The 21656-nt window shown below is 33.2% G+C and overlaps 4 protein-coding genes across 4 annotated transcripts; 1 reads left to right on the top strand and 3 right to left on the bottom strand.

Moving 5' to 3' along the window:
• Positions 1-1094: 1094 nt before the first annotated feature.
• Positions 1095-6727, bottom strand: LOC107359146 (uncharacterized). Its single transcript, XM_089266294.1, has 16 exons — positions 6590-6727; positions 6435-6514; positions 6214-6376; positions 5888-6024; positions 5735-5828; positions 5479-5636; positions 5036-5170; positions 4742-4978; positions 4559-4669; positions 3566-3637; positions 3338-3494; positions 3091-3273; positions 2903-3023; positions 2612-2829; positions 1924-2445; positions 1095-1853 (listed from the first exon to the last, which is right to left on the bottom strand). The coding sequence occupies exons 1-16, from the start codon at positions 6672-6674 to the stop codon at positions 1366-1368; spliced, it is 2961 nt and encodes a 986-aa protein (XP_089122420.1). The 5' UTR covers positions 6675-6727; the 3' UTR covers positions 1095-1365.
• Positions 6728-7586: 859 nt separating this feature from the next.
• LOC107359149 (phospholipid scramblase 2-like) lies at positions 7587-10018 on the bottom strand. The gene is made up of 5 exons (XM_015925614.3): positions 9593-10018; positions 9324-9488; positions 9154-9250; positions 7968-8325; positions 7587-7902 (listed from the first exon to the last, which is right to left on the bottom strand). The coding sequence occupies exons 1-5, from the start codon at positions 9705-9707 to the stop codon at positions 7801-7803; spliced, it is 837 nt and encodes a 278-aa protein (XP_015781100.2). The 5' UTR covers positions 9708-10018; the 3' UTR covers positions 7587-7800.
• An 866-nt stretch (positions 10019-10884) lies between these two features.
• On the top strand, positions 10885-12648 carry LOC107371911 (putative peptidoglycan muropeptide transporter SLC46). The gene is made up of 3 exons (XM_089266297.1): positions 10885-11379; positions 11449-11601; positions 11675-12648. Exons 1-3 carry the CDS (start codon positions 10968-10970, stop codon positions 12628-12630), a joined length of 1521 nt encoding a protein of 506 aa, XP_089122423.1. The 5' UTR covers positions 10885-10967; the 3' UTR covers positions 12631-12648.
• Positions 12649-15675: 3027 nt separating this feature from the next.
• LOC107372054 (phospholipid scramblase 1-like) lies at positions 15676-17064 on the bottom strand. The gene is made up of 4 exons (XM_015940195.3): positions 16942-17064; positions 16783-16879; positions 16157-16514; positions 15676-16091 (listed from the first exon to the last, which is right to left on the bottom strand). Exons 2-4 carry the CDS (start codon positions 16860-16862, stop codon positions 15963-15965), a joined length of 567 nt encoding a protein of 188 aa, XP_015795681.2. The 5' UTR covers positions 16863-16879; positions 16942-17064; the 3' UTR covers positions 15676-15962.
• Positions 17065-21656: the final 4592 nt, after the last annotated feature.

Below are 21656 nucleotides of genomic sequence, written 5' to 3'. Positions count from 1 at the left end.
TGGAAATGAGTGAATTAACCAATGTGATTAAACAAGCATCTGAATGAGAAAGATTGTCAAAATTACTGACAAAAAAGGCTTAATATTAATATTAATATATTGATACAAATTTGAAGATTTAATGATCAATCTCAAAAGCCGTTACCAGTTTCTTTGCATGAGAATGTAAAAAAAGGTCAAAAATAATCCTTTGAATTTAAACCTGAATGAACTTGTCAATATTAAAAATTGTCTAACTGTTAATAAACATGATGTCTTGACAAACCAAAACATACAAATTGCAAGCTAATGACATCCTTCACTAATATATTTTAATGGCAACTGCTTCAAATCGACTTGAAAATATTGGTCTGAAAAATCAGATCGTACTGATTCCAGTCATTCTAACTATGGATACACTAGAACTGTACAGTTATTCCAGAGAAACACCTCTTAATGCACTGATACATTTTATCGGAAACTGGTAAAGAATTTGGTTTTATCAGAAACCTTCAATAAATTCCACTCAGTTGACTGTAATCAGCTACGTGATTGAAATAAGACCATGAAATCTCAACTTGAGAAAAAAATTTGAAACCTGTTCCATTTTTTCGCGCTTAGATATGAACAGTTGATGTATTATACCAGTCTAGCCAACCTTCATAGTGTTCAACTATGATTTCGTGAATAAGTTTGTAGAGCATTGCCCATAATTAGATCATCATTTACTTATGCTGTAATAGTTGAGTGATATTATTGTTTATGATTATTGTTGGACCTTTTTTCTTTAAAAATTTAACGAACATTTTATACAAAACTTCTTTTAATGTTAGCTAAAACTACTGGACCAATCTCAACCAAATTTGATATTCAGCCTCACGGTATGGGGCATTGCAGATACAAATTTGGTGAAATTAGCCCATTTTATAATTTCCCAATTAAATCTTGATAATTTCAATCAAAACTTTCTTTATACACATGTACGACATGTGAAGTTCACATTGTAAATAGAGGGGCCATTGATTAATTTACTGATATTTATCTGGTAATGAACTGTAAGAGCTTGGGTTTATCTTCTGGTTATTCATTGGATGTGGTGGAAGAAAGATTATCCCTTTTTATTTCCATATCACATATTTAAAAAGCGAGTTTCATATAATGAATAACAAACCTTTCTAACATTTTTCTTGCGTTAGATTAGAAACATTGTTAAAAGGTTTCACTGACAAAATTTGAATTTTAGTTGTGCACCAAAATTCATATCCTGATGGCTATTAACAGCCTGTTCTTGAAAAGCTAGATTTTGGAATTGTTTACACTCACAATTGAATCTACATGAATATCATGGATTGAGCTTTGCAGACCAAAGTAGGTTTACAATAAGATTCAGTTGATATTTTCAGCTTGTTCATCTAACTGTCTTGTCCAATTGAAACTTTTGTTGACTTCTGGAGCATAGCGTATTTGTTTAACTTTTGAGTAACCAAGTGGGGCAGCGAATCCCAATAAAGCACCTACAAATGAAAACAGCATAATTATTCCAAAAGCTCCTGATCCACTTGTTCCTTTCGTTATCACAATCGAACTGGATTCTTTGCTTTTCTTTCCATTTGATTCAACTTTCAACTCGTAATTTGAACAATCGCCTCCTTCACTGGTTTTAGTATTTGAACTTTTGACGGAAAATTTGGTTAATGAACAAGAACTTTCTGTTTTACTTTTAGGACAATAATTGAATGATTTACACCCAGCTTCACCATCGGACCATCCATGACATAATGATGCACATTGTTCGAAATTTAAATTTATTTCAGTGTAAAACACATCTGATACGATTTTGTTGCCCGTCTTTTGGTATTTTTGATGAACTTTGGCTAATTCAATTAAGGAATAAGAAATTAATTCGACAAAACTTAAATGTTACCCATTTTCAAGAATACTTACGAATATATATACTGCATTCTTCGTCATATTCAGTATCTGCATCTGTATAAACACCACCAAAACTACAACCATAACCATAACCACACCATTGAAAAGAAAAACAATCAGGTGAAGCATGACAAAATTCTGCACAATAATGAACATCTTTGTCATCTGCGATTGAAGTCTGAGTTTTAAATTTCCTATGAGGTACTTCTGAGTAATCATTGAAAACAGTTGAAGCGTGAATAGAACATGTTTTGTCTTGTTCAATGTGCGATTCATTATACGAGTCTTCAGTTAATAAGCTGCTGACTCTACAGTCACCATTTTCACAGACGGAGAAAGTATTGCATTTAAGTTGCTCTGAATCATGACAGGTTCGGTAACAATCGGCAAAAGTTTTCACATTAGGTACACTCACTGTAACTTTATCATTGCTATTTAATTTTGCACCAGCTTTAATGGTTGATACAAAGTCCCCAGCCGAGGCAACTTGGCTTTTCGTTTTATCGATGACATCAATTACTTTATAAGTTTCGGCTGAAAGAAAAGAAATTTTCATGAGTTCTAGCTTCTAGATCTTGAGTGATATATTCCCACTTTTGTATCACACAGCGAAATCATAATTTTTTGAAAGATTTAAAAGGTATAAGTGGAAATATTTCACCTGTATGCCCAGTATAGCTAAAGGCTGAGAAGTACTTACCATAATATTCCCTAAGCAAATGGTAACTTTGTCCTACATCTTGCAAAAAAGTATTGTGAATTTGATCAAGTGGTATTTCTTGGTAAACGCGATGCAAATTATGTAAAGGAAAGTGATAGACGCTGCATGATTCTCCGATTTCCATATCTTCCTTGAGATCGCCAAAATTTATCCGCAAATATCCGCAAACAGAATCTGAGTATCTATAAATTACTACACTAAACAAGAAAAGAACAAAATTATTATTTTTCAATCAAAATATGTACTTAATACAAATATGGGATACAATACCTGATTGTATCTTGATTTTTTGACAATATATCCAGACATTCATATTCATTGTCTGCTTTGATTGTTTGCATCTGTTTAAATGTATCTGGACTGACAAACATAGTTTTAGAGTTGAAAATATCTGGAAAAGAATAAAGGTTAAAAATTGAAATAAATTGTGTGGATGTGCAATGTCAAATGATAATTACATTTAAAGTCAGGGGAATCTCGGAATGTCACTTCTATTTCAATTTTTTCATCATTCAAATTACATTGAACGTTATCGATTCGAAGTGGACTGATTTTTTTGGGTAAAAATGTAAAATATATGAAGCTTTGTTTCAACTCGTAAACATGACTTTCCGTGAGTTTTTGTAAAGGATTATTTACACCTGAAAGGTAAAAGAAAATTATTAATACATAACCTTCCATTCTTAAATATTGATTATCACATACCTTCACGTTGTAATTTGAAGGCAAGGGTTAATGTTTTATCACTATACAAGTATTTACACTCGTTTAATGTAAAAATATCATGAAATTCATCTTCAGATCCAGTTTCAAAGCTCATGTAATCTCGTGTGATTCTCTCCTCCAAAGTTGAAGTTTTTTTCTAGTGAAGATAAAAATATGACAAGAAACATGAATCTTTTGCAAATCATAATCATTTGAATGCAGACTAACCGATGAATCCAATTTATAGGTGGCAATTGTGGTTCTGACCAGTGTATAGTGTTGAAATATTTCACTATCTCGCTTAAAACCATTTCGATTGAATATTTTAGCACATGTTGAATGAGAAATGAAAATTAGGTTACACAAGAAAATCATATGTTTATCTCACTTTTAATAACCTTATTTTCACTATTTTCACTATTTGCACTACATTTGTTTTATCTTATTTACTATTATTTGCTATTACACTAGAGTATAGTTTAACTTAATTAAAACTAACAAGGGAAGTAACCCAGCTGGTACGGGCAGATCAAAATGAAAGTGGATTTAATGGAAAGCCCGTGTTAGAAAACCCTTAAAAACACTAATCTCGCAATGAGCAAGTCGATCTGAAAAAAGTTACAGGGTCACAAATGTTTTGATCGCGGAGGTCAAAATGATTAATAAAATCGAATTTAAGAAGAATATTTATGTAAAATCAAATTATTTAGGTGTAAATGATAATGAGGAACCCAAATCTGGCTTCAGTTTTTCTCTAACATTTTTAGTTTGCGAAAAAATCGAAAAAAACCATCAAAATGAACACCCGAAAACATTAAATTATTTTATGGGGCAAAATACATTTGTTTACTTTTAAAGGAAGTTTTTTTTCAGATTTGAGTTTTTCGAGATATTTTTCGGGTGTTCATTTTGATGGTTTTTTTCGATTTTTTCGCAAACTAAAAATGTTAGAGGAAAACTGAAGCCAGATTTGGGTTCCTCATTATCATTTACACCTAAATAATTTGATTTTACATAAATATTCTTCTTAAATTCGATTTTATTAATCATTTTGACCTCCGCGATCAAAACATTTGTGACCCTGTAACTTTTTTCAGATCGATTTGCTCATTGCGAGATTAGTGTTTTTAAGGGTTTTCTAACACGGGCTTTCCATTAAATCCACTTTCATTTTGATCTGCCCGTACCAGCTGGGTTACTTCCCTTGTAAGATAAACTTACCGATTCGACAAAATATTGAGTAATGACCGCTTTGTCGACCATTTTTCCATTAATATTAACATTTTCTCTGATTGATTCCCAGGCGTCTACAGCAAATCCAGATGAGTGTTCCTAGGAAAATTGAAAAAAATAGATCAATGAAATTTGATGCATAAAATGCACAAATTTTTGTTGATCACTTACCAAGTTGTACTTTCCAAGATATTTGAAAGCAGAATCAATAAGAAAAAGACTTGCCAAATGTAAGTAACCATAAGAACTGATTCCAGGTGAAGACAAATCTGCAGGTGCCATTTTACAGGAGTCACCCTCTTGCAGGAGGTAATAAACTCCAAGTTGATAATCATAAATAGCTTCAGTTTTCACACCCAGAACGTTTGATTTCAATCTTAATAAGTTGTTATTTCCTGATGCATGAATCTGGATATGAAATGAAAATGAATGTAAAATTGGAAATACTTGATCAAATAAACTAACCTCGTTGTGTGTTCGAGAATTAGTTGAACCTTGAATGGACTCGACCATTGTGAAATGTGCACAATTAGTTTTCAATAGCGGCAATGAAGGCAAGCCTGCGGATAAGTAATGTGGGCATCCAATTCCAGGTAAAGGCTAATCAAAAGTCAAGAGTAAAAAATGTGTAAATGTGAAAGTCTATTGATCTCTTCGATATTTAAAAGGCGTTTGTTTTGCTTTAAGAAAAGGTCAAAATTCAATTCTAATTGAGAGACACCTGTACTTCATTCCTGAATAATCATGAGTTCAATCTTTTTTAATATTAAGTGTTTCGAAATAATTTTTATGAGCATAATAGCAAGCTCTGCAATGCTCTGTGTCTCATAATATTGTGATATTATGATTTTCACTGTAAATTAAAAACTATTAATGTGAATAGTAGAGAAACAAAGGGAAATACTTACACTAACTTCAGTCGCAAGTTCATCGTAATAGTCCTCATTTTGAACGTAAATATCAAGAATTAGATTCTCTTGGTAACTTTGTACAGTTGAATATGGATCATAACCACTGAATTCAATTCGACTTGGATTTCGAATTCCAGAATAGTCATCAAAATGCTCTAGTTTATGGCAAATGAAAAGAACGAGAATGGTTAAACTTGGTTCATCTAGGTATTCAACTAACTTCAGTTAATCTAATCAATTAATTTCTACTCACTTTTGTAATAATAAGTGATATTCAATAGTTTATTTATTTCAGTTGTTGCACCCTTCATCATGGTTCCTCTTATGTTTGCATCTGTAACTGATTTCTGTTATTCGATAAATGAATTTGATTGAAAAATTCTCATAATGTTGCCAACATACTTACCCAAACAAGTGAGGAATCGCCAAGTCGGTATAAAATTGAAGGTCCCATTAAGAGCACCAGATTAGTTACAGGTTTGTTGATTCCAGGTAAAGTTTGATCCCAATTGTTCTTGTAAGTAAATACTAAACAATTTGTACCTTTAAATCATGAAAAATAAGGATTTTTAAGATAATTTAATAGAGAATGTCGTTAGTGAATATAGCTCAATTTAGTTCTATTTGAATGTCTAGTTTTTTGATGAATTCAAGTTAACCAACAATTTTCTCACAATTCGAATCATATTAATGCTATTTATCATTTTTTATCATTCCTTGTTAAAGTCTTACCGTGAATAACCAAGCGTTCCTTGTTAAAAGTAGGGTCAGTATTATAATAGATGTAGGATGTTGTCGTATTGTTGTCCTTTTCACCTGAGATCACAATTTTGCCTTTGATGGTTGCATGAAAAGCTGATATTGATTCTTGAATAAAATATTTATTGGTTCCATACTAAGACGGATAGTATTAAGAGTTTAAATAGTGACGATTGGTTGATTGTTTAACTTACGGCATCAGTTAGAGTAGCGTGAATGTTAACGCTTTTGATAGGTATGTACAAAGGTAAATCCACCAATGTTCTAGCATTTCCTATGTTGATATGAGTTGGATTAGAAATGGATTTAATTTATATTTTCAGTCGATTAATCAATATCTTTTTCTTACCTGTTTTAATTGTTGAAAGTAAAATGACTGCAGTTGATAATATTAACAGCATTTTGTATCTTTCATTATGCAGTGAAGATGACATGTTAAGATGAAATTAACAAACACATTCAATTCTAACAAATGGACCAATAATGTATATTGTACATTTAGAAATGATACGAATGTTAATTGAAACCATCTTTTATTCATTGACTGCAATCGTTCAATCTAAATAAACGCCTTGATGGATGCTGCTTTCATGATCCCTTGCTTCACACTCTCTGATTTGGGTACATTATTAATAAGTACCCAGTTAATTCACTGGAACTTGATCGAGTTTATCTTTCCAATTCCTATCAAAGCGTATTGCGGGAATTAACTGTTAATTTCGGTAATTAATTGCTTAAACTTTGTATTTTTTTGTATATTCAAGTATTTCTAGACTCTCGAGTTTAGGTCAATCGTGCTGCTCCCTCGACGGATCTTTATGATATTATGAATTGCAAACCTTTGCCAGTAGATCATCTGAGTCTTCGCCATCAAAGGTATAATTTGTTTCTTCCAGTGAAGAAGAAAAAAGAGTCGAAATTAAGGTCACTATTGCTGGTTACAGTCGGTTGAAATGATAGCAGCTTCAGATTGTTATGATTTTTTGCAAATGATATACTCGGACCAATGCTAAAGCAATTATTCAAGCACCATTGCTTGAAAAAAAGAATAAGTTCAAGTTTAAGAACTCGGTGATCTTATAACACGAAAATTAATTTCATTTGGCAATAAAAAAATTGTTCTGATTATTTGGAAATATTTTCTTATAAACAAGTTAGAAATAATCCAGGGTTGGACAATTTAAGTTCTAAATGATCTTTCAATGTCAATGGTTTCTAAGCTTTTAATCCACCCGATTGTTATGATAATGTCGCTAGTAATATTTTGGAGTTACTTTAAGGCTAGGTTTATAAGAATTGATTGGTGTTCTAAAGCAATAAACAATTGATTTTTCATTGTAAAAAAGTTACAAATCCAAAAATTTAATGTCCAAATAGCATCATAAAAAGTTATCCAATAATTGACCCAAATTGTTTCGGGAAAAAGCAATACAGTTAGAGTAAATCCGACCAAATAAACAGTTACAATTAGCATTTAGTCAATCTTGAAAATTTCTGTTTTAAACATCAATATTGATATTGAATAGTTTAATGATTATTGTCTTGATGCAGATGAATTAATCAATGCATCATACACAGGGTTAAACAATGTCCAGCCTCGAAACCTGCTTCAAATGCAGGACTGGCGTGATTCCTTTGTGCACTTTTATAGAACAGGCAATCCTTAACAAAAAAAGAACGAAATCAGATCATTAATTAAACCGAATCTTACCAATAAATATACTTACAATTAGGATTGAAGCGGCCAATAGCACAGCTTTAATATTAACATCTAAATCCATTGGAAATGAAATGCTAAAGTGATCATTGGGAAGTTGCTCTGGTATTATACTAGCCAAATATGCAGAAACATTGCCAACTTCAGTTTTACCATCACATGATAATACTTTGAATTTTGTTAAAATGTAAGTTATATCACATGGTCCTTTGATCAGTAAAACAGTTTTCCCAGTAGCATCACAGATTCTGAATTTAGGCGAAAAAGGACTCCAGGATTGCTTGATGAAACCACATAAAGTACCAGAAGCTGTAACTTTCACACTTTGAAGGCAACAAGGGCACCAACAAGATTGACATCCTAAAGTGCTGGATAATGAATGGTGAAGAAACGATTAAATGACTGGCATTAAGATAAATCATTGAATCGACTAAAGGAGGATAGCCAAAATGTTGGATTTTCGGCCCATGATTCATATGATTTCGAACCATATATCAATCGAAAGCTTATGACAAGTAGAGTATACCTCTCTAAAAATCAGGTCGAAAATCGAATCCCCTGGGGAGTTATTCATCAACTCCCTTGGGACCCCATGAGGACCATATCAGACCCAATTTTTTAGATAGAACTTTTTATGCTGAATTCAATGATGCTAAGTAGGATGCTCTAAACCTGCGATATTTTGAGATAACACACTTTGAAACTGTTTTCTATGGGAAAATACATTCAAAGCCGTGGCGTTTCTTTCTGACCCTCTGATGATCAAATCAAACCCAGTACATATTGTTCACCACCCTCGAAACTATCATGAAACCCACAAAAAATATTCCTAAACCTGCGATATTTTATTTGCCATTCACATTTGTATTTTTGTCTATGGGAAAATACATTCAAAGCCGTGGCGTTTCTTTCTGGCCCTCTGAGGATCAAATCAAACCAAACAGTGTTTTATGATTTTCTTTTTCTTTCTTTCCAGTTCGAAAAAAATGAAAACTGAGCTGAAAGGAAGATATAAAAACAATACAAATATAAGGATGTTGCTGATTTGCCTTGACAAATTTAGATAATTGATGAAGCTGATATTGATTCAAAGCATCTGCAATCAGATTGAAACCAGAAGAACCACCCAAGCCTTACCATAGTATTGATTGATTAAAATACAAATTGACTTTTGAAAAAAAGTAGAAACGATTTACCGGTTGAAATTAAGCACTTCGTGATCCTGAAAATCGAAAACTTTTATATCGAATGGTCTGGTCGTGTTACAACAAATCATACAGCATTTATCGTACTCTGAGGGGCGTAGAAGTGACAAAAAACAATAAGAAATGACTATGTATTAATATTATAATAGTTGATATCTTACTTTCAACTGCAGTATAAACTTTTTGAGCCAAATCGTTTTTGATAAGATATTTGTTCTCCGACTCATGAGGATCATGTTTCTTATTGACAAAAAATTTATCAATTTTAGTTAAATATTCCAATCCTGGTGGACAATTCAATACCAGTGGTGATGGCATCCAATTATCTTTCAGAACATTGTAAAACATTAATTAAATATGCTATCAAATTGCGGGGTCAAATCAAAACTCTTACTCTTACTCTTAAGTTAGCAAAATTGTAAAAGCTTACCTTCAAAGTTAGTTGTTTCAGTATCTGAATGTTGTTCTTTGGGCTGAAGAGGCGGTTTTTTGGCTCCATCATAAGAGTGTAATGAATCATCTGGTAATGAAACCGAATATGACATGCTTTAATTGAACTGTTAGTCTAATTTGATAATCACTGAGTTGTAAACTATTAAATTAAATCAAGTAATTAGTTAAAATTTATTCTTGACTGGTGAATTAGGCTACAACTTACAACCACTCCACTTTAGACTGGTAATTATATATTGTTATAAAATATCTAAACTACAAGTACAATCTTTCATTGTTCTGACTATAATTCACCAGAAAACAGTTCCAATGAGGCTTTCAGATTATTTAAGGTTGAGTGCAGTGTTTACAACTGATGGAAGCAACTAACCTGTGTAGGAAAAACTTGGTATAACATGGGGTTATTCATTTCTTTAAATTTTTTTTCTTCTCCGCGTTTGAGCGATGATTGTGGAGTGGTCTTTGTTTTTTTCATTCTGGATTTCTCAGATATCAAAGCTACACTATTCAACTATAAAATGTTTGATTGACTTTGGTTACTTTGTGCGAGTTTCTGAGATCAATGAGAGTAAAACACGGAAGCAACTTGAAAAGTTCGGTAATATTTTCATCAGATATGCCCATGTCAAAGCATCCTCTTATAGCCAAATGTTTCAAAATATTATCAAAGTATTCATGGATCAACTTGCCTTGCAAAAACTCTGATCAAAATGAGTTTAAAAAAGTTCACAAATGCCGAAGCAATGTTTTTTCTTAAGTCCGAACAAATCATGACTAATGAAAAGTATAAAATATAATAATATAATAGTCTATAAAATTACCACCTACCCACCTTATCCTTTGGATATATTCTTCAACTTCTTTCTCCTTCTCAAACTTGAAATGATTTCAGCAGATGACAATCCTAAGATTAGAAAATAGGAGCCGTAAAGCAGCTTTTCGGTTCGAAGTCCACTGATCGATATTTGATTGACTCAGACCACTATCCTTCTAGATTAAAAAACCTAAGTACATGGGCGAAGATATTAGCTTACAAAGTTGCCAAGAAAGACCTCGAGAACCTACTTAGGGCTTTTTGATACCACTAATACAGCTGTATTAAGTGGATTAAGGAGCAGGGGGTTAATACAACTGTATTTTTGGGTGCAGTGAGAGTACCGAGAAGCCTATCTAATAATCTGGAAATGCGTTCACGAAAAAATACCTTTAATCTCCTAACTGCTATAAGACGACCAAATAAATAGTCTATCCAATGACAATTTTATGTTAGTTTAATTTGTTAATATTTTCGCAACAACCAAGTATTTGTGACACCATATTAATCGTTTTGTTAGAAGTGTTCAGTGATAAAAATGGCCAAAATTACTCCCAAAGAGGTTTGGGAACTTGTTAAACTTTTACGAATCGATGTTTTCTACTTTTTGGCAACTTTAAGTACTTCATTACCTGCAATCGCTCTCAACCAACTGATGCAGGATAAATTTTGTATCAACAAATATTCAATCAATGAAAGTGTCTGTTTAAATTTGGAAACTGCTGGACCTGAATATGATACAGTTAGGAATGATGTATTGAAAGACACTACAACACTTAAAATGCATATTACTCTAATGACAACAATACCAGCGATTATTTTATCGCTCATTTTGGGTTATTGGATGGATAAATATCCTGGTCATCTAAGGTATCTTCTTGGTTCAGCATCTTTAGCAAACATTTGTCAACACATCATGATTATACATCAATGTTTACACTTTGAAATGGGTAAGCAATGATTGATGAGGAAGTTATGCTATTATTCAAATAATTTGATGCTCAACGTTCAATTTTTAGGCTCTGACTCGCTATTATGGACGAATTTGGCTCCAGTGTTCACTGGAAGCGCAATTATTATCTCAATAGGAACCTTTACTTATGCTACAAGGAAGACACCAGTCAAGTTTCGAGCTGTTAGGTTTATGATACTCGAAATTATTTTATTTGCAAGTAAGTCAATCAAAACTCATAATTTGTACTCATAATTCATACTCAATACTCGACTTATTATTGATATTGACAGCTATGCCTGTTTCAAGCCTTGTGGGTGGAGGTGTACTTGCAGCTAAGCCATGGTTTCCAAACCAACATCGTAACTATATTGGAGTTTATATTATTTCATCTGTTTTCGCGGTTGTTGCGGCTATTTGGGTTATGTTGTTATTATATGACGCTGTTGACGAGGAGGTTAAAACAGTTGAATCTCACCTAAAGGGTGATGCTTCAAGTTCTGAAAATAATGAAATTAAAAAGAAAACAGTGAAACAAATAATTTATGATATAATAAAACCAGATAATATCCTTCAGTCAAGTCGCACAGTTTTCAAAAGAAGACCAAATAATGCTCATTGGTACTTAATATCAACAATACTGGTTGGAATCATTGCAAACATTGGTTACTCCGGTGATCAGCATATTGGGTACCAGTTTAGCCAAAAAGTATATCATTTCAGTGCTGAGCAAATTGGATATTACGGTTCCATTGTCATTATTTTCCCTACTTTAGGTACACTTATTGGTCCTCCTCTATTCATTAATGTAATGCATCTTCATGATACTTCATTGGCCATAATTGGTATTGTCTCAATAATGACAGCTTATCTCACCAAAGGTTTTATTCTGAGTCCAATAGCCTACTTCTTCACCATATTTGGCAGCTTCGCTGCGGTCATTTCTCTTGCTGATCGATCAATTATTTCTCGAATGATTCATAAAGACGAGATTGGTCAAGTTTATGCATTTTCATCAGCTATCGGAGGATTTTCTCCAACTATCGCATCAGTGTTTTACAGCAAAGTATTTACAGCAACATTGGACTACAATCCTGGTCTTGTGTACATAATTGCTGGTTTATTATTCACCATTCCTTTAGCTAATGCTATTGTACTCAACATAAAAAAGCAGAAATGGGACTTAGTTTTGATTGCTGAAAAGGAAACTCAAGAAAACCAAGTTGAACTTTCAATTCATAATAAATAATAAACTTAATTCCCTTTACGAGACTTGCTTTTTTCCACATAATTCATATGCAAATTAGATTCTGACTATCAGTTCAAGAAAAGACTGTAGCTTGATTCGGTCAATGAAAATTTTTGAACAGCTTTTTCTGGCAAGAAAAAAGATTTTTTTGACTTGGTTGTTATAATACTAAAAGGACACTTTTAACACAACCATGCATTTATGCACCAATTGACATGAATTGAAACAAATGGGCGAAAACGGGTAAAAATGAATCCCTGCAAAGTTTGGACTCTGTGAGTTTGTTGGTACGTAAAAATTGAATCCATTATTGATATTAAAAAACTTCTCCAACTTATCCAACACTCCATCTCACATTAATCGCTCAGGTACAATCATATTTCCCTCTTTAACTGAACCAACTCTCAACCTGCACCAGCCCTGGTCACAATGGTTCCTGCCAGTTTCACCTCATCCGCATTTATCTCAACCCTGCTATCCACCACTAAGTCCAACACGAATTAAAGGAATCGCCCTAATGATAGTTACGATTCGTAAATCAATTTAACCAGTTGAATTGTACATTTTAATCGATAAAGTAGCCCAAAACATAAGATCTCTTGTCTAATTTAGAAACTTTAAGGCCAACGATCAACTTGCAGAGTTGGTTGCATTCAGGACATTGCTTCTTCATGATTTAGGCTTCAAATATCCATTTATTTTTACGTGTTGTTACTAGAAAGACACAATAAACACATTTGCAACGTTTTTACGCAAATTTACACAAATGCTGCAAAACAAATGACCAAAAACGAGTGAAAATGGATTTCTTTCAAATTCTGTTAGTGTTAGTTTGTAGGGAAATAAAACCTGAGTCCATTAGCGCTACTAAAAAGTTTCTCCAACCAACAGTCTTCAAGAAAAGTGAGTCCAAAGTTGAATGTTCGATCGACTTTTGTACTATTATGGAAGCAGATTTTGTCAAGAAACTTACTTCTCATATTCAATTTTTGATTGCCAATCTTAAAATGAACTTATTTTGTGGAATAATACTTTCCGTTTTTCGTAAAACAGATAAGTTCGATTTTCATTTAAACTGACTTTTTTCTGCGACCTTTCTACTTAGAGAGTTGAAACTTATTGTTAGTAGATGAAAATTGTAGCTACACATCAACATCTGAATGATTTTTTCGAGACATTGACAATTCTCTTGATTTTGGTCCTTTTGCATAATAACTTCGAACATCAATATTTCGAGAATGGTCGCACTTACAATCAACATTCACTGACCAAATATTAGATCTTATCATTAGCTATAATATGATATGAAAAATTACCGAATATAATGCGAGTTAATTCATTTAATGATGAATATCATTCTAACATATGAGATTTGTGTTTGAATCAAAATTTAACTTCATAAATGAAGCTCAAAATCTCATATGTTAGAATGATATTCATCATTAAATGAATTAACTCGCATTATATTCGGTAATTTTTCATATCATATTATAGCTAATGATAAGATCTAATATTTGGTCAGTGAATGTTGATTGTAAGTGCGACCATTCTCGAAATATTGATGTTCGAAGTTATTATGCAAAAGGACCAAAATCAAGAGAATTGTCAATGTCTCGAAAAAATCATTCAGATGTTGATGTGTAGCTACAATTTTCATCTACTAACAATAAGTTTCAACTCTCTAAGTAGAAAGGTCGCAGAAAAAAGTCAGTTTAAATGAAAATCGAACTTATCTGTTTTACGAAAAACGGAAAGTATTATTCCACAAAATAAGTTCATTTTAAGATTGGCAATCAAAAATTGAATATGAGAAGTAAGTTTCTTGACAAAATCTGCTTCCATAATAGTACAAAAGTCGATCGAACATTCAACTTTGGACTCACTTTTCTTGAAGACTGTTGGTTGGAGAAACTTTTTAGTAGCGCTAATGGACTCAGGTTTTATTTCCCTACAAACTAACACTAAAAGAATTTGAAAGAAAGCAATTTCCACCCGTTTTTGGCCATTTGTTTTGCAGCATTTGTGTAAACTTGTGCAAAAGCGTTGCAAATGTGTTTATTGTGTCTTTTTAGCAACAAATCGTATTAATAGACAGAAATCTGATGCTTAAATCATAAAGGAACAAACAACTGAATGAAATTGACTCTGCAAGTTGATCGTTGGTATTAAAAAAGATCACTCGACCATCATAATTCAGTTTCATAGTTTATTTACTGACGATTAATGATCCACGATAACTTTAACTTCATTTATGACCCATTTTTCAATGCTAATGGTCTGTATTATGACAATCTTAATTTACAATTTTCTATTCCAATCAACATTGCACCAAGCTTTACTTCTTCGAACCTCATTTCTAAATTATCTTCATCTTTTTCTGTAATACAATGCCATCGATTCAAAATTGAATAAATACTTATAATCATACTACAAAGCGAATGCACTATTTGTCTCAAAATTGTCCCCTCGTCAAGAGAACCAATTTTTTGATAAAAACTGGTGAAGTCTATCTGGATAGTTCAATTTTCACAGTTTTTAGTTTATACTCTTCACTTCAGCATGGATTTCCATGATAAATCAGAAAATGTCAATAAATAAAAGTAATGATTGAAACAGCATTTGACTTTATATTTGTTTTATTGAAAAATTAAAAACTCGCATGCATTACATCGTTTAATAAATCGCAATTACTAAATTAATATCTAGGGATTTATAAATCTAATTGTAGATTTGTCGTGGTGAAATTCTTGAGGCTACAGAAATTTACCGCTTTAAACATCAATATTGATATTGAATAGTTCAATCATTATTTTCTTGATGCAGATGAATGAATCAATGCACATAGCAAAAAAATGTCCAGCCTCGAAACCTGCTTTGAATGTATGAACTGCCGTTAGTCCTTAGTGCGCTTTTATAGAGCAAGCAATCCTTAACAAAAAAAGAACGAAATCAAACGGGAGATTTTCCAAAAAAGGCTTCACTGTCGCACCTATTCGGTAAGTTAGTCTTGCGTGCATAATTTCATTTGATAAGTAGACTCTGAACTCTATGAAATGAGCAATCGCTCTTTATTTGTTGCATAAGAGTCCTAAGCCTTACGGCCAGGTATTATACTAAGGTTTACAGAGATCTTGAGTAGTGGTATGAGTACAAGTATATGGGTTGTTGGTTGGTTTGATGTGGGGTGGATGATTGGTGATGGTTGGATGGGGTGTAATTATAGAGCTTTACATCAGACGTTGTTGATTGTTCGGTTGGTGATTCTCTATTTCTAGGCTAGTTTGAAATTTATATGTTAACCAATGAAAAAGTTATTAGCATTCAAATGCTCATTATGAATCACTGGGTAAATGAATACACCATGGAGCTAAACACAGGGTTAAACAAAGTCTAACCTCGCAACCTGCTTCAATTGCAAGACTACCGTTGGTCTTTTGAGCGCTTTTATAGAACAAACGATCCTTAACAAAAAATGAACAAAATCAAATCATTATTCATACCCAATCTCATCAATAAATATACTTACAATTAGGATGGAAGCGGCCAATAACACAGCTTTAATATTAAAATCTAAATCCATTGGAAATGAAATGCTAAAGTGATCATTGGGAAGTTGCTCTGGTATTATGCTAGCCAAATGTGCAGAAACATGGCCAACTTTAGTTTTACCATCACATGATAATAGTTTGAATTTCGTTAAAATATAATTTATGTCACATGGCCCTTTGATCAGTAAAACAGTTTTCCCAGTAGCATCACAGACTCTAAACTTGGGTGAAAAAGGACTCCAGAATTGCTTGATGAAACCACATAAGGTACCAGAAGCTGTGACTTCCACACTTTGAAGGCAACAGGGGCACCAACAAGATTGACATCCTAAAGTGCTGGATAAAGAATGTGGTAGAAACGATTAAATCGATGAAATTGCATTTAATCATTTAATCAACTACATTTTCGGCTTGACTATTTTAATGTCTTCATCGGTTAACAATTTGTACAAATAGATTCAAAAAGATTCAAATAGTTGATGAAGCTTACATTGAATCAAAGCATCTGCAATCAGATTGAGAGCAGAAGAACCTTCCAAGCTCCACAATAGTACTGATTAGTTACAATACAAGATGTTTTTGAAAAAAAGTGAAAACAATTGACCGATGGAAATTGAGAACTTCACGTTCATGGAAATCGAAAACTTTTATATCGAATAATCTGGTGGTGTTACAACAAATCATACAGCGTTTATCGTATTCTGAGTGGCGAAGAAGAGACGAAAAACGATTAGAAATGGCTTTACATTGCTTGATATCTTACTTTCATTTGCAATATAAACTTTCTCAGCCAAACCGTTTTTGATAATGTAACAAATGAAAATTGAATTTATTGATTTTAACGTAAACTGAATGAAATTATTAACTATCAATCTTTTTTGACAACCTTTTGGTTAGACCACTCGCATCAATCAAATTTGATATTTTATTAGTTGCTTTGGGTGGTAATTAATTTTGCTATTCACCTATTGTTAAACATTAATTGTAAAGGGAGCCAAAAGAGTCAAGTGAGCTAGTTAGAATTTAGTATAAAAGGATTAAAGTTTCTTAGTTATAATATATTATCCTTCCGACCTCCTTATCTTTATTTCCAAACCATCGCTAGAGCCTAAGCCGGCTCCGATGGTTCCCTAACCTGCTTATCCATCCACCTAATAGTTACCTTAAATCATTTATGACTCAAATTGTATCACTTATACTGTAACATTAGTAATATTGTAACTTTGAAATAGTGTAACCAGTATTGTATCTAGTTATCCGTATATTGTTAACCTATCCCGTAGTCAATAAACGCTTCAGCAGTAACTCTTCGTCCTACGATTCTTTCAATTGGAGGTTCCACCGAGATCGTGTATAAGTCATCACCGGTTTATCTTCAGCCAGTTACCTGTTAACCACGTGATATCTGTGCCTGCCAGTTAGCTGTTAGCTGCTAGCTGTTCATTCTGCTTACGTGAAATTGCCAGCCAATAGTTGACCGTCCTTACTCCGTCCTTTTCAGTCCTGATTTTGCTCTACGTCGGGAATCAAGGTGAGTCTAGTATTCTTTTGCAAGCATGCTAAGCTTCATGAATCCTTATGCTAGGGCTACTCCTAATATTGGTGCGCCAAATAAAACTACTAGTTCCGTATCATACACAAGCATGCCTGTAACAATATCCCTTTTCACTGGAGACGAGGAAAATGTCTATATCATAGATTGGTTTACCAATTTTGAATATACCGCTGAGGCTTTAGGATGGAGTCAAGACGATATGTTCAAAGCTCTTCCTGCCTACCTAGATGGTACAGCACGAAGATGGTACACCTCGACTTTCAGTTCAAACCAATCTAAACCAACTACTTACACTGAACTAAAAGCAGCTATGATCGCTGACCTATGTCCTGCTGATTACAGGTCTTACTTAAGCCAACAACTTCAGCAAGCTAGGCAAATGCCAGGTCAGCCTTCTATTAATTTTATATATGAAATTCAAGAGTTATGTCTTAGGATTGATGAAAACACACCTGAGGTATTCATAGTGAGTATGGCAAAGGAGAAATTGCTGCCTCAAATCAAGTATGGAGTTACACTTCAGAACCCACAGAATTTAACTACATTGATTCAGTCAGCTAGGTTAGCAGAGAGGGCAATGTGTAGTTGTAATGGTCCCTTCGAAGAAGCCTCAAAAATTCATCAGACAGAAGAGAACCTAAACGAAACAATGACTCATTTACAAGGAGTAGTTAATCAACTAGCTAATAAAGTCGAGCGACTATCTAGACAAAACACTCCTCATAGACATTGTAGTTTTAGCGATAGAGCAGGTGTCGAAGATGAATGTAGAAGGAAAGCAAGGAACCAGAACTACAGACCTTTCTATCCTACTCAGTATCCAATTAATCCACCTCATACAGTGATTCAAGCCCCTCAGTTTCCTCATCAAGGCATTCCTCAGCCACAATTTAATCGAACAGAAAATACTTACAGACAAACTTTTCCCAAAGTGGCTCCAAAAGAAGAGTCAGAACCTAAACCCAGTACAAGTGGCTGGAAGACACCAGAAGAAAATAAGAAAGAAGAAACTAAACCAAAAGAAATTACAACTCCTAAAAAACGAGGAAGACCTCCGAGCCCTAAACCAAAAGGTAAAGGGAAAACTTGTGTCAAAGTCATTGCTAAATCCGACTCTGAAAGCGAGAGTGATTTTGAAGTAAATGCAGTTGTTAGACAAACTCCAACCCCACAAGCTTGGATAACTGATAGTCAGGTAGTTGATTATACCATAAATGTCGATTCAGATTCAGAGTCTGACGAGACAGATGAAGAATTTTCTGATAACGAGGACTTCTACAGTTATGGATTCACGAGTGATGAAGACTCCTCTGAAGATGAGGATGATTTTTCATTTCTGGATGATCACAGCTACGTTGAAACAGACAAGGAGCTAGTCCAAAGTGAGGAAGTTACTAGTAGTATAAATTTGATCTCAAAAAACCTTATTCATCAAAGAATAAGAATAAATAAGTCAGACTGCGACGCAATGCTTGATACTGGTTCTGAAATGTCTCTCATCAGTGAAAAAACTGTAAACCGACTAAAATTAGGAACCAGAGCATATCAAGGAGCTTTACCTTATGCTGCAAATGGTAAACCTCTACCGATTCTCAGTGAGGTAGATACAGCAGTCGTAATTACTGATGGAAAAAGAAAGGCGATTATTAGAACTTCATTACAAGTAGTTAAGCAATTGCCGAAGAAATTTGACGTCCTAATAGGGCAAGACTTACTTAAGAAAGCATGAATCAGAATTGATTGCTCTGATGGTTCAATTAATATTAAAGACTGTTGTATAATTTCAATATTTACTGAACAAGTATAAACCTTAAACTAACTCTTTATTAGATTCAATACTAAACATTAAAAGAAACAACTTATTGTTGTAACAATGATTGACAAGGATATTGATAATAATTAGTAAAAATGATCAACAAAAACCCTAACAATACTCAACAGCCCCTCATGTTGATTATTTTACTTCATCTCATGTAACAATAAACCAAGAAATTCATGAAACTTGGGACTTGCAAGTGGTTTCGTCATGATATCAGCTTTGTTAGCTGAGCTTTGCACATATTTCAATCTTACTAATCCATTTTCAATTTGGTCTCTAATAAAATGATGGCGAATGTCAATATGCTTCGTTCGTGAGTGGAATACAGGGTTCTTAGCTAATTTGATTGAACCTTGATTGTCACAATTAATGTCTATCGGTGTTTCAACCTCATAGCCTAATTCATTCATCAATGATTTCAACCAAATAACCTCTTTAACTGCCTCAGTCTCAGCCATATACTCGGCTTCAGTTGTCGACAAGGCTATAGTTTGTTGCTTTTTGGTGTTCCATGAAATCAAATTACTATTCAAATAGAACAAATATCCAGTCGCTGATCTTTTATCTTCAAAATTACCACCCCAATCAGCATCAACATAGCTCTCAAGAACTAGATGCTGAGTTTTGTTTGACTCAAGAATAATTCCAAATTTAGAAGTACCTTTTAAATAACGCAATACTCTTTTTGCTATTGTATAATGACTATTGGAAGGTGAAGATAAAAATTGAGACAAAATACATGTAACAATAGCCAAATCAGGTCTCGAACAAGTAACTAAATAATGAATCGAACCAACAATCTGTTAATATTTTGATTTCAGAATATTATCAAGTTGATCAGCTTCTTTGCAAAGTTTGACATTTGGGTCAATTGGGGTTGAAACTGTTTTACAATCATTCATTTCAAACTTCTCCAGTATTTCATTGATATATTTCGATTGATTCATTTGAATAGAATGATTAACCTGATCATGAACGATATTTATACCCAAGAAATATTCAAACTTATCCATGACTTTAGTTTCATATCGTGATGAAATATGGGCAATAAATTTACCAATAAAATCAGAACTCGTCGATAATATAATCAAATCATCGACATATAATACAATGAAACACTTGATATCATCTTCATTATAACTGTATATGCAGCTATCAGAGATACATCGTTTAAAGCCAGTTTCAAGAATAAATCCATTGATCTCAGAGTTCCAAGCATTTGATGCTTGTTTAAGTCCATAAATACCTTTCAGCAACTTACAAACTCTTCCTGATTGGTCATCAAAACCTTCTGGTTGCATCATAAATAGATCCTCCTCTATTTTACCGTTGAGAAAGGCTGTCTTGATGTCGATTTGTCTTATTTGCATTTTCTCAATCATTGCCAATTTGAAGATCAACCTAATCGATGTCAACTTAGTTACAGGAGCAAATGTTTCATGATAATCAATACCTTCATGTTGAGTGAAGCCTTTTGCTACCAATCTTGCTTTATACCGGTCAATTTCACCGTTACCTTTGGTCTTAATGGTAAATACCCACTTACATCTGATTAATTTCATACCTGGAGTTCTCGATACCAGAATCCAAGTACCTTTATCTCTTAATGATTTCATTTCATCGTTACATGCTTTAATCCATTCCTGTGAGTCATTTCTTCTCATTGCTTCGAAGAAACTTCTCGGAATTTCATTATTCATAAAAGCTGAATTGATTTCATCATGTTTCTCTTGGACCGGAAATTTTTCTTCATTGAAAACAACATCTCTTGACATATAGATGCGATGTGTTTCAAGATCAATAACTTTATAACCTTTATAATCATCATCATAACCAATGAAAATGCGCTCAGATGATCTTGGTGCTAACTTGTTTCTTTGTAACTTAGGAGTCAAAACATAACAAATACAACCAAATACCTTCAAGTTCTTCAATTCAAGTTTCTTGTTGTACCACAACTCAAATGGGATCTTATTATTGATACTAGAACTTGGTCTACGATTTAGCAGATAAACAGCTGTGTTCATTGCTTCAGCCCAAAACTCATCATTTAAATTTGCTTCGATTAACATGGAACGAGTGATTTCCAGCAAAGTTCGATTCA

Source organism: Tetranychus urticae, chromosome 1 (assembly GCF_039701765.1).
Source record: "Tetranychus urticae isolate SD_2017Ah chromosome 1, NJAU_TeUrti_SD_1.0, whole genome shotgun sequence".
NCBI lineage: Eukaryota > Metazoa > Arthropoda > Arachnida > Trombidiformes > Tetranychidae > Tetranychus > Tetranychus urticae.
This window is presented reverse-complemented; position numbering and strand designations above follow the sequence as displayed.

Excerpts from the sequence above, each read along its gene's own strand:
- LOC107359146 (XM_089266294.1), bottom strand. The coding sequence starts at position 6,674 with ATGTCATCTTCACTGCATAATGAAAGATACAAAATGCTGTTAATATTA. Across the intron at positions 6,025-6,213 it reads GGAACGCTTGGTTATTCACG|GTACAAATTGTTTAGTATTT; the intron begins GTAAGACTTTAA and ends CATGATTTAAAG. Across the intron at positions 2,446-2,611 it reads TTTGCTTAGGGAATATTATG|CCGAAACTTATAAAGTAATT; the intron begins GTAAGTACTTCT and ends CTTTTCTTTCAG.
- LOC107359149 (XM_015925614.3), bottom strand. The coding sequence starts at position 9,707 with ATGTCATATTCGGTTTCATTACCAGATGATTCATTACACTCTTATGAT. Across the intron at positions 9,489-9,592 it reads TGAAACAACTAACTTTGAAG|ATAATTGGATGCCATCACCA; the intron begins GTAAGCTTTTAC and ends ATGTTCTGAAAG. Across the intron at positions 8,326-9,153 it reads GAAGTGCTTAATTTCAACCG|CACTTTAGGATGTCAATCTT; the intron begins GTAAATCGTTTC and ends TTCATTATCCAG.
- LOC107371911 (XM_089266297.1), top strand. The coding sequence starts at position 10,968 with ATGGCCAAAATTACTCCCAAAGAGGTTTGGGAACTTGTTAAACTTTTA. Across the intron at positions 11,380-11,448 it reads ATGTTTACACTTTGAAATGG|GCTCTGACTCGCTATTATGG; the intron begins GTAAGCAATGAT and ends TTCAATTTTTAG. Across the intron at positions 11,602-11,674 it reads CGAAATTATTTTATTTGCAA|CTATGCCTGTTTCAAGCCTT; the intron begins GTAAGTCAATCA and ends TGATATTGACAG.
- LOC107372054 (XM_015940195.3), bottom strand. The coding sequence starts at position 16,862 with ATGATTTGTTGTAACACCACCAGATTATTCGATATAAAAGTTTTCGAT. Across the intron at positions 16,515-16,782 it reads GAAGTTCTCAATTTCCATCG|CACTTTAGGATGTCAATCTT; the intron begins GTCAATTGTTTT and ends TTCTTTATCCAG. Across the intron at positions 16,092-16,156 it reads TGGCCGCTTCCATCCTAATT|GATCGTTTGTTCTATAAAAG; the intron begins GTAAGTATATTT and ends TTTTTTGTTAAG.